The sequence below is a fragment of the Hemibagrus wyckioides genome, linkage group LG10 (genome assembly GCF_019097595.1).
Source record: "Hemibagrus wyckioides isolate EC202008001 linkage group LG10, SWU_Hwy_1.0, whole genome shotgun sequence".
Classification (NCBI taxonomy): domain Eukaryota; kingdom Metazoa; phylum Chordata; class Actinopteri; order Siluriformes; family Bagridae; genus Hemibagrus; species Hemibagrus wyckioides.
The window spans coordinates 7,282,164-7,297,434 of NC_080719.1; the positions used below are offsets into that span (position 1 = coordinate 7,282,164).

Genomic DNA, 15,271 nt, shown 5'->3' on the forward strand with positions numbered 1-15,271 from the left:
AAGGAAGTGAAAGGGATAGATTCGAAATAGTAAAGCAATAAGCGTGGAATAAAGGACACTGATCTGATATCAGGAGGAAATGTAATGTGAAGGATGAGATGTGAAGAAAACTTGAGCGCTGGACATAATGAGACATTTTTCCTGTAGGAACGTGTAATAAATGCAATACAAGCAAATGAGTAATAAGCAACAGCCTGTGTCTAAATGGGAAAGTGAATCCCCATGACCTTTGACCCCCGCTGTGACCCCCAGGCGGAAGGCCGTTACCTGGGCGAGGGGGCCCGGCGCCCAAGTCGGAGAGGGGGGGTGCCAGGGCCAGAGGGAGGGGGAGTGAAGGGACACGTGGCCTTTGATAGACCGTTCGAACTCCAGCCCCATATACGACTGAGTCAGGAACAAGGGGTGATGCAGGGAGAAAGAAAAACAAAGAGAAAAAGGAGAAAGAGAAGAAAAGGAAGGAAAAGCAGAGGAAAACAGGCTTTGCGTGTTAGAAGGTCAGAGTAATGGTTAATGTAACAGGATTAGTATTGTTAAAGAGCAGCAGAGATCCATAACTAAACATGGGATCGGCTTGCATAAGTATTCGCCCCCTTGAACTTTTCCACAGTTTGTAATGTTACAACCTGAAACAGAAGTAGATTTATGTAGGATTTAATGTCACGATTCTACAAAAAATAGGCCAAGCAGAGAGGAGCTGGGGGTTGCTGGTCTGTTGAAACCAAATTTGAACCTTCTGGCCTTGTCCAAAAGCACTATGTTGATAAAAAGCATTCACACTGATAACACCATCCCTATAATGAAGCATGGTGGTGATAGCATCACACTGACAGTTATCCTCGGTTGCTTCTTTGATTATTGCCCTCTTGTCCACTAATATTTCTGCTGATATCTGCTTTTCAGATACATGGTTGTGCCATATTCTTTTCATTTTATTATCATAGATACAATCTCTATTAAGTCCATTTAATACCTGGTTGGAACAATACAAAATGTGGAGTTCAAGGGGGGTGAATACTTGTGCAAAGGACTATACGTTCGTACAGTGCATTAACTCTTAATCCTGTTTGTTAATGAAACGAAAACCTGTAGCATGTTTAGCAATTCGGTCAAGGACTATTGCTTTGTTACTTGTTTATGGATTCGGTTTCACATGCAGAGCTGTGCCGAGATGCATGCAGACGATTGGAAAGTTCAACAATTCTGTTTAAGTACAAAACATCTGCAGGTTTTTTAATGAGAAGCCAAAAAAAGTGGTGCTACACATGTACTTCCAGAATGTTCTGGGGCTTTTACAGCAGTGTTGTAGTACCTGGGTGAGAGGCCCCCATGAGAGCAGTTTGTGGGGGATGTCAGGGGACTGGTGCGGGAACCAGAGAGTCTCGGAGGCGTGCGGCCTACTGTGTTGCTCGGCGAACTCTGAAATGTGAAAAGAGAAACAAATGAGATTTGCACTACTGACTGAATAAATCCATAGAGTGCCTGAAGTGGTATTTTCAGCTGTAGAGGATTATAAATCTGCAAATGCTCTTAAATGCTAAGAAGTCTGCACATGAAATTGTTAAACCTGTGCCACTGTACTCTCTGGCTGATCAGAATCCTGAGGTCAGGATCTCACCTGCTTATACTTATCCCAAGGTTAACAATTAATCCTTTATAATCTGATGTTTCGCACCGTTCACTCCTAAACCCTGGGTTGGTATTTGCATATTTGCAGTGTCAACCATCCATGATGAGACAACTTTAAATAACTTATCTCTTGCTTTCACTTAAGTCAGAAAAAAAGGATGCCTGCTGTTCTGCACCCAGGAAAATATTGCTTTCAGTATCTTTCACAGATTTCTAAGCTTTTTTGGCCTTTTTAATTTTGTCATGAAGTTGACCAGGCATTCATGGATATCCAATGAAGTTTCACATATCCTGGGGTTAAGTCTAGTGTGAAAAGCCCTACTGTATAATAATCTTCAGCATCCATCTGCTGTAAATGTTTCAGTAGCAAAGTTGTGATGTTGACGTACCATGGCTGTAGCATTGCTGGAGTTCTTCAGGTGATTATGCAGGAGTTTGGTGGCCCCATCCTGGAAAGTTTTAGGCAGTGCTCCCAGAAGCATGGTGAACTCTGGTGTGTTCAGCTCGAACAGGGAGATCAGGACCATCTGAGCGGCCTGCGATAGAAGAACAGCGTACAGTGAGACGAGGACTACGATGGACAAGCCACGCCGAAGAGCTGGAGGAACTTGCGGCTGCTTCGTACCATAGCTTAACTTGTACAAGTATCATAGCGTGATACTTGAAGCAGTAATAAACAAACAGGAGAGAAATTAGAGGAAAAAGCAACATTAAATGTCTTAGAAAATAGAAATGGCTCAAAACTAGATCAGCAAAAAGACAGCTGATCAGTCATCCTGATTCTGATTGGTCAATTTGTTTAATATCTATAATAGAAATCCAATCCAAAAATAGTTGATTACTTTAAATCTCAAGTTTATATCAATGCTGGTATTATTATCATTTCTGTAATAACAACTCATCTACATCATTCAGTACTAAAGGAATAAACAGACCACACATCAGCACATCATTGATAATTTTCTCATAACAACATACCACATCATCACACTTTATTTTTTATGAATTAAATTTCCTTCAGTTAAACACAGTCTTAAAATAGTCTTAGATCCTAATATTATCCATCTGTAAATAAATAAATAAATAAATATAGAAATGCAGCCATTAAGGAAGACAGATGTTAAAACCATAGAAAGATCTGAAGAAATGGTTAGAGTCTGCATTTCCGGGCATGCATGATGCATCATACGAGTCCAAAGCAACAGAAACGTTAGATAGATGACAAGTTCTCAGCATGGCAGAGAAAGAATCACAAATCTGCAGATACACATTTAGGACACCATCTTCCCGCATTCAACAGGTTAAGAGTCTGGAATAAGAAGAGTTGAAGGTTATCCAGAAGAGCGGCTTCAGAGAGAGAGAGAACGAGCTGAGTGTGGTTTACACGCCGTCATGCAGGTTTAAAGTAAAACTTGGACTACCTGCTTACATCTCTCCTCCAGGTTGCCCTCCACAGGGAGGGGGGTGAGTGAGCTGAGCCTGCCTGCTAGCTCCTCACTTACCCAGCTGTGCAGGGTCTGACACACACACACACACACATGTACACACACATACAGTCAGAAAACTTGGGTACACTTTGCTCTAATACGATTCACTTTGGAGGTAGAATTTCCCTCTTTGGACCACTAATGGACCACCTGATATATGGAATATGGCCATGTTTCTTATAGTCGAGTCATAAACATGTGATTTATTACACTTTTTATTACAGGGGTTTGCCACACACCTCAAGGATCCAGATTTCGTTTCCCATCGCCACCCAGTGGGCGTGAAGTTCAATGCATGTTCTCCTCAGGCGTCAGTATTTTCCGGTTTTCTCCCACAGTCCAAAGACATGCATTACAGGCTTATGTGATTTTTTTAAGCTTTTGTGTCCCATTAAAAGCCATTACACGGAACAAGGAAAGTCATCTACTACAGCCTTGATGTGTTTATACTCATGCTCTTACAAACAACTTTTCATTCATTCAGTCATTCATCCACAAAAAGATCACAGTGAATCCTTATCAGGATTGAATGTTGAAGTCATGTGACTGTGGCGTATTTCGTGGTGTGTTCAATGATAACCTTTAACTTTTTCACTTCTGGTAATTGTATTTAGGCTTCAAAAATTCAGTCCAAAATTCAGAATTTGTGTAAAAGATGAACAAAATGGGTAAGAATCCTAAACTTAATTTCTGCACTGATCCAAAAACCAATGGGAAAATGCAACTGGCTTTTTGTCGAGAGAACCGAATGCTAACTTTCAGGCTGGCATACAAAAATCTGTCATCCCTGCAGCACTCTACACATCTTTTGGGGATTATTAAAAGGGAATTAAAAGAACAACACCAGCCTTGGAATTAGGCGTGTCAGAAAGCTTTAGGCTGTACTTTATTAAAAGCTGACTGAGCAGCTCGGGTTCTAATCGATGTCTCTGTGAAGCCACACTGGAGATTTTCTATGTCTCTGATTACAGCTGATGATTAGTGTGTGTAATTACAGCTGAGCAGTTGTGGTGGATCACAAGAGCTTTTGTGGGCAGCTGTATGTTTACTGAGAGATGAAGGAAAAGCCCTAACCTTTCTGACATCTGAGCTCTTGGGTTCTGTGGTCCAGGTGATGATGCGGGAGACGGCCAGTCGAGTTTCGCTGGAGTTCACGAAATCAGTGGGATCCATTTGCCGGGCCAGAGACTCGATATACTTCAGAATGGCCACCTTCACCTACATGACAGAGACAACAGCACTCAGAAACTTGAAGCTAAAGATTTAAGAAGGATCATCAAGTATTCCTCAAATACTGAATAATATTCTTGTGCAAGCTTGTAATGTAAAAATTTTCGCTGTGTGAATGAATTAACAGTCTGTTATTTATTTATTTTTTGTTGTTCCCAGATGAATGTCATTTGTTTAGCACAAAGTGGAGCTTATAGAAAATAGCCATAAAAACAATACGATAAGTGTTTAATAAATAACTTCAGTTGTTAGTAATAACACACAATAAAATAACAAACTTCAGTTTTTAATATGCTCTGATGAATGCAGCCTCTGATAAATCAGCCAACAAGTTAGATACAATTTTTCACAGAAAAATCTCATTCATTTTAAAGGAAACTGGCTGTTATCCCTCAGTGCCTTGTTTCCCATTACAGCAGCTTTAAAATTGGCTCAGCCAATCAGATTTTTACAATCGAAATGATGTGTTTTTATAATACTGCTAAACTAAATTAAGACATAGACAGAATATGTTCGGAGGAGAATACTTCATTCGATTCCATTCTAATCAATTCAATGTGTGCAGTTATATTTGTGTAGTGCTTTTGACAATTATTAATATTGTTATGAAAATTCAGGATATAAACTGTCAAATTTTAATTTCTATTTATTCCTAAAAAGCACACCAGAGGTGACTGAGAAGGATCAGGAAGAATCAAGGACAGGAACCAGACTCTAAAGGAAATCCATCCTCGTCTCAGTGACAGGAGATTCTAAATTATGTGAATAGATGTGTGAATTAAAGTATGTGACTGAGTGTGGTTATCAATATTCACGCTGTCCTATTTGGTCAAAAAGTGCAATTCAGTTAGTTAAACAAAAAGTTCCCCAACCTTGAGGTTTGGAGTTTGCGTCTGATCGACAATAAAGCGCATTAAGATGTTGAACTGCTGATCATAGGGAAAGGAATCCCTGTGAGAGAGAGAGAGAGAGCGAGAGAGAGAGAGTCAGAGAGAGAGAGAAGACACAAGACAGTGAATGCAACAATGGAAAAATGTAACTGTAGAATAAAACCGCCATTTTTTTCGTTAGAGTTCAGACCTGGTGACATCGAGAGCTTTCTGCACTTTGGCCTGCACTGATCCCAGCAGATCAGCACCCATCTTCTTCAACAGCTGTGTGAGGAGCACGAAGAGCCAGTCCTGCAGATCCTCTCTGTGCAGCACGATGAAGTCCACCAGTGTTTCCAGGAACATGCTGAAAACCTGGCGGTAGTAGGATCATTTGAGTCATTCATGACATACGAAGCCGAATATCACACATAGAAATTACTGATTGAATGAACAAACCCAGAAGGAAAATACTTACTCTCTGCAGCAGTCGTTCACACCAACACAAAGCCATGCAACAAAATAAAAAAGAAACTGTTAGCCTCAAACAACATGCAATCATATTACAGCAGATCAATAAGTTTTATGCATATGATTTTTATGTAGGTGACTCACCTTGCTGTGAGGGTCGGCAAACATCCTAGTGAAAATCTCACACAGCCTCTTGAGTTCCACACGACTGAAAGATCCAAAATACACTGATCAGGCATAACATTATGAACACTGACAGGTGAAGTGAATAACACTGATTATGTCCTCATCATGGCACCTGTTAGTGGGTGGGATATATTAGGCAGCAAGTGAACATTTTGTCCTCAAAGTTGATGTGTTAGAAGCAGGAAAAATGGACAAGCATAAGGATTGGAGCAAATTGTGAATGTGACCACATCCCCAGTGTCCAAATCCCCTGTAATAAATATTTTCTTAGTGTTTAGTTTGACCTCTTCTTCAGCCGAAAAATCAGAAAACTATAGTTGTATCAATCGTCTCCTGTGTCACTGTAGCAGGGGGTCAAAAACCTGAAATGTTACGTCTAAACCATAAATATTGGCACCTCTGCTGCAGGTTTGCTCGTCACCAGGAACGTATAGCTAAGCAGAAAATAGAAAAAGCTAATTAAATGTTAATTATACGTGCATGTGTAGAATATGTCTGTAATGGAGACTGTCGAATAAGACCACCTCATCGAGTTTTAAATTCCTCACGGGTGCATTTATATCCCTACTGTAATGTGGATATTTCCTTTCAGGATATAATAAATGTTTTAACGAGGACATTAATTCACTGATCTAATGTAGGACCTACATTTTCAGTCTCAAAACAAACCCATAATTACTGTGTCTAGCTGAACTCACCTGAGTGTTCTTTGGCTCTTCAGAAGGTTCTGGAGGCCCAGCAGGCCTTCTTTCCTCTCGGACCAGTTGGAACTGGCACAGTGGTTCAGGATCTCAGCTACGTCCTCCGTCTGGCGCATGTAGTGAGGCACTCCTCCGTTACGCGAGCTGTAGGAAAGCTCAGAACAAGCGCTGGAGGCATCGCTGTTGGCATCATCATCTGAGTACATGCCAGGAGACTCATACCAGCGTCGCACGGGCCTCCGCTAATGAAACACAAAGCGGAACAAGACATCAGATATGTATAATAACTCTGTTCTATTGGGATATAATGAAGCGCTATGCATGCAGCTGCTTTTCCGGGGATCTGCCGAAGATGTATGAGGAAAGGAACATGCAGTGGATTAGTGACTGCTGTCATGTGTCTTTAAAAGCTGTTACTGCACTAGAAACACTTCAGTTTACGAGTTATACCACAGCACTGTCCAGGTCTCAAATCTGATTGGTCAGAAGGTGTTTGTTAATTTTCTGTTACAGAATTCATGAGTTTATATTTATATGATTATACGATTTATACGTTTTTAACGGCGCAAGTCTGATGTAAAATGAGTCTGGAGTCTGTTGGCTTTCAGTGTGAGATGTGTGTTTATCCCTCTGTTGGATAACCTTACACAGAACTTTAGTGGTTAAAGATAACACCATATTTTAGACGCTTAAGAAAAAGCACTTGGGGCATCTCAGAGAGCAGAAATGGGTTTGATATCACCTTTTAGTTTTTGTGTGAAAATATCTAATCAATATATTTTTTTACGTTTTCAATAAATATATTGCCCCTAGTAAAGGCAAAGGTTAGGTAAAAACAGAAATACTTCTGAAAAACTATGAATTCTTTCACTTTCATACTGTAGAGTGTCAACTGTCAAGTTGCTGTGGTATAAGAGGAATAAAACACTTCTGAACTTGCTGCTGGCACAGTAACAGCATGGTCAATTATTTTCCTATAACAGCATGCACTGCTCCGTAAGAATCTACCGCGAGTGGCTTTTTGTTAGTATGTTCTGTGACTCTAGAGATGATGAAGATGAAGAGAACATACAGGTTATGCGTCAAGAAAAAAACCCAAACCTTATTCCTGGAGTCTCCTAACAGCTGATGAGATTTAAGAGAGCCGAGGAGGGAAAAGCAAAGACATGTCAGGATATTCGGTTCATGATTCCTGCCCACTTCTGGTGTTAACCGCTAAAATGTATTACATGCGTGCTGGATTATAAACAAAGCCAGGTAACAAACGCAATCTCACCAGAGCATCAGCCACTGCTGCCTCCACCTCCATGCCTGTGTTCAGGATGCGCATGGCGTTGACTGAGGCAGAGATCCGTGCCTGATGGATCAGCCCGAAACGATCTGTGAGAGAGAGAGAGAGAGAGAGAGAGAGAGAGCCAACAACATTGTAATTTATTCCTTACTTTAGGCAAGATGAGCTCTCTTCTAACTGTCATTCAAACTGCAGCTCCAGTGGAAACTCTGACAAGCCCCTCCCCCTTACCAAGCCCTCCCAGTAAACCCCACCCCCCACAACAACCTGACCCTTTAAAGTTTATTACTGTAAACTGTATTATAAATTGTATGATCATTATTCTAAAATTAGAAACACTTTCAAAATGGACAAACAACACCTAAAAATCAATTAATCAATTAAAAAAAAATATATATATATATATATATATCACAAATATCATTACAAAATCATAAAATATTATTTAAAAAAAAACACAAAACACAATAAAACACAATGCTGTATACATGTAAGAAAAAAGGTACAATGATACAAATAAAAACAGCACAAAAATATATAATAAATGCAAACAAATGTAATATATTTTTTTTTTTACAGTCAGTGCATCTATTTCTACGGATGTAATTATTGCAGTTTTAAAGCAGAGGTTTGTTTCCAGGCTAAGATCAGTCTAGGAGAGATTTACAATAACAGTTAACATTAAACTGTAAAATCTCAGCGAACAGAATTAGAAAATACTTTTCATTTTTTAATAATAATTAAAAAAAATTAGAAAGGTCCATGGTATCATGATGATATTTTGATGCAACACCAGTGCGGTCAGTAAAAGCTTGATTTTATTTGCTTAATTGTTTCAACTGTGGGTGATTTGGACCAGCAGGTTTTATAAAATATTGTACAAATAACCACAAATTGAGAAAACCTCTTCTTTAAAGCTCCAAAAATGAACAAATAAATCATAAACAATAAATCATAAATAAATTGATAGATCAAGTGACACATTCCCCCCCCAAAAAAACCTGCAACAAAATTCCATAGTGACTAAAAAAAAACATTAATTCATACAGCATAAAACAAGCAAAATTATTTACATATTTGTTTATATATATATATAAACAAATATGTAAATAAAAAATAAATATGTAAATAATAAAAACAAATATATATAAAAATATATATATATAAAAAAAATCACACACTTCACACCTTGCTTAAATTTTCCCATGATCATAAATGCATAATTACACCATAAAGGCAATTTATATGTTATTAATTCAAACAAAGCTGAGGTGGAAGGTGTGAAATGTGTGAATTGATGCTCTCTGGCTCGCCCCGTTCAGGGTTCGGAGCCCCTCATGCCGGCGTTCACCTGTTTGCAGAATGTCGCCGCCGGTCAGGGCACTGGTGGAGCGCGAGTGACGTCGAGACACTGGTCAACAGGAGAACCAAACACAGCTGAGTATTTAAACCCAAACTCTTACACTGCATTTGATTGTTGTAAACATACAAACACATTCTGGGAAGACAAGACTGTAAGAAGGACTGGAACGTTTTAGTTTTGAGAGTGTTTTGAGTTACAGCATGCAGGTGAAGAGATGAAGGAGAACAGGGAGAGGAAGAGCTGCTCTAAAGAGGTGTTTACACATACAGCCACAAAGCCAGCACTCGTTTTCAGGGAGAGTGGACGACTTCCTGCAACAGTAATCGTTGGCGACTGGATGTGGGCGTGTCCAACAACGTAAAAAGTTTCACTTTATGCAAATTTGGAGCAACTTAGTGCAACGACTACCAAAGTGAAGAAAAAGTGAAGACAGTAGAGTGAACCTGATCCATGGCAAAGATCACACACTGCTTCTTCTTCATCTCATATATGATGTATATATACACTGCTGAATTTATTTAGTTTCATAAGACCAGGTGAAAGAAATCTCACTTTTGCTGTGTGTGTGTGTGTGTGTGTGTGTGTGAGAGAGAGACAGAGAGAGGGAAAGAGAGAGAGAGACAGAGAGAGAGAGACAGAGAGAGAAAGAGAGAGAGAGTGTGTGTGTGTGTGAGAGAGAGAGACAGAGAGAGAGAGAGAGAGAGAGAGAGAGAGTGTGTGTGTGTGTGTGTGAGAGAGAGAGAGAGACAGAGAGAGAGAGAGAGAGAGAGAGAGAGAGAGTGTGTGTGTGTGTGTGTGTGTGTTGGACTCACCAAGGGGAGTAAAACCTCGTGCAGGACTTGTGTCTCTGCTGCTCTCCCTGCTTGTGTCACGACTGCAACCCTGACTCATACTGGGCCGTGGAATACGACTACCCCGCACTACCAGTCCCCACACACACACACACACACACACAAACACACACACACACACACACATGTCCGAGCAGCAGGAGAGAAGAAAGTGAAACAGTTAAGACAGGACACAGGAGAAAAGAGAAAGAAGGTTAAGGGTTAAGTGATTCACAGACGAGGTAAAGAGGGAAGGTATGAAGAGTGAAGAGGATGCTGTTGATTTGTTCCTGTACCTGCTGCTGGAATCATAAAGACAATCCTGTATTCATCCCAGGAATCTTATTCACAACCTGCTCATACTCAACACACTCTGTACTACCTCTACACTGATGATTTAGAATCCCACTACACATGAGGATCTGCTTCCTCTCAAGGTTTCTTCCTCATGTGTCTCAGGGAGGTTTTCCTCATCACTGGCTTGCTCAAATCAGGATCTAAATCTAGATCTGGATTTCTGTAAAGCTCCTCCTTGAGAACGTCTATTGTTAAAAAATGCACACAAATGAAATTAAATAAACTAGACATGAAGAAAATGTGAGTGGCGCTTGCTGTGGCAAAACTCGTCCCTGAGCGGACAGACAGTGTGCCAATACTTTTGGAGGTGAGTGGTCAGATAGGTCACCAAAAAATTTTGGATGCGAGGAGGTAGATAGGGTGCCAATACTATTAGAGGCATGTATACAGAGAGGGTGGCAATACTTTTGGAGGCGAAGGGATTAGTGCAAGTGTTGTTATCAGAATGCTCATCATGGAGTTGTCCTCAGTGTGCCGAGTGTTTTGATATGTCACATGTCCATGTTGCGGTCATTTTGTGGTTCCACTTAATTTCAGAGTTTCGGGTGCTTTTGGAGGTGAGTGGATATGTCACGCAGTTCTACTAATTGTACTGTAGTCTCAAAGTATTCAAAGGCTGGAATATGAAAATGATTCAACAATATAAATCTTCTTGTGATGGTGAACAACAGCGGGTATCAGTTTGTCCTGAAAAAATTCGACGAAAGATACTTTCCGATGATTTGCCCATTAGACAAAAAAAACCACAATTATCTAAAAGTTTCTACTGGTTTAAGAGCGGAACCACTAAGCAATCAAATAAACTTTATGTAACAGGATTTCTGTTCCTGGGTAGTGAATGACATTTTCCAATTACGCTAGATGGAAAATGATTAAAAAAAAAAAAAATAGCCATTAAGCCCCTTGAAGTTTGGGTTCGGGCTTTTAAGAGAACGAAAACCTCAAAATTAGCCCAGTTACAGAAATGAATAGAAAATTCTGGAATATTCTATCCAGAACCTTCCAAATAATCTAGAAAGTTCTTGAAAAATCTAAATCGCTCTAAAAACATGCCACAGAGTTCTAGAATATTCCAGAAAAAGACACTTGATTTTCTCCAAAATTTCTTGTTTTTTTCCAAGAACTTCCTCAAATTTCTGGATGATTCTAGAAAAATGGGTGGAAACATTCCAGAGAGTTCTACCTCATTTTTTTTAAAGGTAGTTATAGTACATTTTCAAAGTTTCATTGCAATTCAAGAGGTTTTTTGGAAAGTATAATTTAACTCTTTTTCACACGTTTAGAGAAATATGAGAATTTGAGAATCCCATTGCCCAGGGTTCAAACCCAAACTTTCATGGCTTTTTTCTCTTTATTTGGGTTCCAAAGAATGGGGAAATAACACTTATTTCCCAGGAACAAGAAAAAAGTAAAAATTTGTTACATAGTGTAATGAGAGGTCACTAAAGGTCAAAGAATTATTTGATGGAGTATTTTACAACCTCTTCAGTGAATAATGTATAAGGCCACCATTCAGTTCAATACAATTTCCTGTAAATAATTTCTTCCTTGGAACATTGATTCATGATTGCTAAATTGATTTGCCTCATTAGTTCAACTACCAGTTTCCTTTTCTCTTACAAAGTTCATTTCCATAATGATATTGGCTCAAGTTGTTGTCATGGAGATAAAATGCTGCCTCCCTGAAACCCACGGCATCGCTGCTTCATGGTTTGAGATCATTTTTACGGCATTTGGCAGAAGCCCTTATCCAGAGCAATTTACAACTGAACAATTAGGGGATAAGGGCCTTGTTCAATGGCCTGGAGGTGGACACTTGGTGGACCTGGGATTTGAGCTCACAACCTTCTGATTAGTAGTGCACCTTAACCACTAAGCTACCACATTCCCAACAGTGTTAGTTCTGGAACCGAAGTGATTTTGAGTGTGCGTTTAAGGTGTTTTTACCTAAACAGTGTTCAGTCTATTTGAACTGAACCCTTTTGGCATTTTTTGTAGGTAAAATAAGCCGCAAGCAAATTGAGCCAAAGGACAGAGCTGTAGTACTACAGAAATGTGATGTGTTCTGGGTATTTAAACCAACAACAACAAAAAAAAAAAGAAAAGAAACACAGCATCCGTGGTGGTTTCCGGGCAGGAAAGCAGAGTACAGTGGAACCTCGGCATACGAATTTAATTAGTTCTGGATGCGAGTTCTTAAGGCGAAAATTTGTATTGCGAAATGAATTTTCCCATAAGAAATAATGTAAATGCAGATAATCCGTTCCAGCCACTCAAAAATATTACCAATATTACCAATACGTAGCGTATGTAAACTGTATGCCTGCTTACAGAGAAATGATCTAAGCCAAGCATTCCATGTCAAAGGTCCTTACAGGAAGTCATGCCACCAAGCCTGGGCTAAAAATAGAACAGACCACCCACGTTACGTATCTGTCAACAAAAAAAACACCACGCAAAATTCATGCAGCTTTCGAAGGCATGCCAAAGGCAACGTTGGTATCGTGGGTTGACTCTTTTAAAGCAGCTTTCGCTGACTTGGCTTTCCACCTATGCAAACAAGTTTTGAACGACTCCCGGATGTACGCAGAACTTAGCCGGTTTGGTTTGCTTCGTATGCCAATGCAAATTGCTTGCAAAATTTCAATTCTTAAGGCAAAAATTTGTTAGGGAGGTGAATCATATGCTGATGTTCCACTGTGCATGAAAAATAACCCAAAAATACAGGGAGAACAAACTCAGAGTAAACAGGGTGGAGGTTGGAATCAAACCCCCAACCCCAGAACTATGTGGCAAACGTGCCCCCCTAAACACAAAATCTATTCACAAAATGTTTTTGTATACTTCTACACTTATCTATCTGTATTTTTTCTGTTCCGGCGATTTAGGGTATTTTTGTGCACTTGCCAAAGGCTTGTTCTCTTTTTTCCACCACAATATTTATAAAAGAAAGAGTCGTAAAAGTACAAAAGTATGTGTGCAGCTTTGCAGAGTGGCTCATCTATGCATGCTCCTTTGGTATAAAATATCCTGTTCCTTTGGTCGAAAACAATGTGTGTGTGTGTTTGTGTGTGTGTAGTGTTTCTCTCACCTTGGCCAGAGCGACCTGGGCTGCTCTCTCGACTGCAGCCCTGACTGCGGGGAATCCTACTGCGCTTCTCTGATGGGGCCACAGAGGACATCTTGCCATAGGACTGACCAATAATCTTCCCTGGAGAACTGGACCGACTCCCAGCTACACACACACACACACAGAGCGATGCAGAGAGCGTGAAGGAGTGAGACTCTTAAATATCTAATAGCAGTATAGTATAATAGTATAACACACAAACAGTAGAACATGCAGGAACACGGGTACACAGGACGTCATAAATCATAAACGTAAACTGAACAGTGACGTACATCAACGTGGCATTAAATAAAACTTAAAAGGGAAAAGGGAGAAACTGTACATTTGGGTGATGGGGTGGTAGAAATCATGCTGTAAGTGATCAGAAAGTCTGCTGTACCGTGAGTCTTACCACCTGCTTGGTTTGCTGATCTGGATCCTTATGTATGAGCAGCACACAGGGCAGCGAAGGGCATCCAGTTACATAATGACCATGAAACTACATTACCCAGCATGCATTGGGCACGTCATTACATTTGCTTGTACCACAGCAAGGTTAAATGCTCGAGAAGGTGTGAGAAAAGTTCCAGCTGTAAGGCTAATATTAAGGCATTCTTTTGAATACATTGCTTCTATAGTAACCATTTTAAGGAGTCTCCAGTGTTTGTAAAAGTCATACATTTCCTGCTGAAGTCTTCATGATAGGTTTTATCTCTGCTGTTACGTAAATGATAATTCATTCATTTAGAGAATTTTCCAGATCATTAAATGTAACTATTAACAGATAAAAAGTTGCTGTGGTATAAGAAGAATAAAATACTTTGTGACATACTGTTATAGGAAAATAATCCATTTCGGGATGGTAAGAGTAACTCCACTTTATTTTCCCATAGCAACACTTCACGTTGTGTTTTATTCCTTACACAAAATATCCCTGATTGTTGCCATGGGCAACAATACCAAGCATGCTGGTGTTCATGATGACACATAAAAAGAGCATCAGATTTCTTACGAACCAGCAGTTCTTAAATGATCTATCTATCTATCTATCTATCTATCTATCTATCTATCTATCTATCTATCTATCTATCTATCTATCTATCATCCCTGTCATAATCCTGTCTCATAACAATGATGACAAAGACTATTCGTTTCAAAGAATACACATTTTATTTCTAGTGTGTGTGCGACAGCAAACTCACGTTGTGATTGCGACACCACTTTCGCTCTGCTCCGCCCCCTGCTGTCCGTAACCGAGGCTCCGCCTCCGACGCTGCTGCCTGAACTCTGTCTCCGTGTGCGCACACGACCTAGAGATGTAAAGACAACGGCACAGTGGATGACATGCACAAATAGGTTCATTTAAAAAAGTTGAAATAAATGTAAATTGGGATTTAAAATGAAAAATGCAATGGAAATCACCTTCTATACAGAAATACACTCGTGCTTATGAATAAACAGTTTCACACACGAGACACTTCGGTGTAACCGATGCATCATAGCCTTTCTAATTTTGCATATCTCTACACCTTACAGTTTTTAAACTTACATCAAAAATTCTATCTCCTCTACTTGTTTTTAATCAAGCTGCATGTCACTTACTCAGCAACTAAGTAGCAGCGATGCCGTAAAGATGCTGTCTTGTAGGATATCAGGTCTGATACAGTAAATTTGAACCCACCACACAGGTCACTTTGTCGGTATACAAAACACTGACTATATCCATTAGCCTCTGATGTACACAATCCTGG

At 39.8% G+C, this 15,271-nt stretch overlaps 1 protein-coding gene across 1 annotated transcript in view; it reads right to left on the reverse strand.

Annotated features, from left to right (window-relative positions):
• The window catches only part of LOC131360369 (CLIP-associating protein 1-like), a 78,569-nt gene that overhangs the window by 8,142 nt on the left and 55,156 nt on the right, over nucleotides 1–15,271 (reverse strand). The window contains exons 20-34 of the mRNA XM_058400775.1: nucleotides 14,723–14,830; nucleotides 13,921–13,959; nucleotides 13,503–13,646; nucleotides 10,037–10,144; nucleotides 9,213–9,272; nucleotides 7,847–7,950; nucleotides 6,568–6,812; nucleotides 5,828–5,891; nucleotides 5,691–5,693; nucleotides 5,424–5,587; nucleotides 5,216–5,294; nucleotides 4,188–4,331; nucleotides 2,016–2,162; nucleotides 1,310–1,416; nucleotides 268–384 (exon numbers count right to left, since the gene is read on the reverse strand). Of these exons, the coding sequence (XP_058256758.1) occupies nucleotides 268–384; nucleotides 1,310–1,416; nucleotides 2,016–2,162; nucleotides 4,188–4,331; nucleotides 5,216–5,294; nucleotides 5,424–5,587; nucleotides 5,691–5,693; nucleotides 5,828–5,891; nucleotides 6,568–6,812; nucleotides 7,847–7,950; nucleotides 9,213–9,272; nucleotides 10,037–10,144; nucleotides 13,503–13,646; nucleotides 13,921–13,959; nucleotides 14,723–14,830 (1,633 nt within the window). The remainder of the gene's footprint in view (nucleotides 1–267; nucleotides 385–1,309; nucleotides 1,417–2,015; nucleotides 2,163–4,187; nucleotides 4,332–5,215; nucleotides 5,295–5,423; nucleotides 5,588–5,690; nucleotides 5,694–5,827; nucleotides 5,892–6,567; nucleotides 6,813–7,846; nucleotides 7,951–9,212; nucleotides 9,273–10,036; nucleotides 10,145–13,502; nucleotides 13,647–13,920; nucleotides 13,960–14,722; nucleotides 14,831–15,271) is intronic.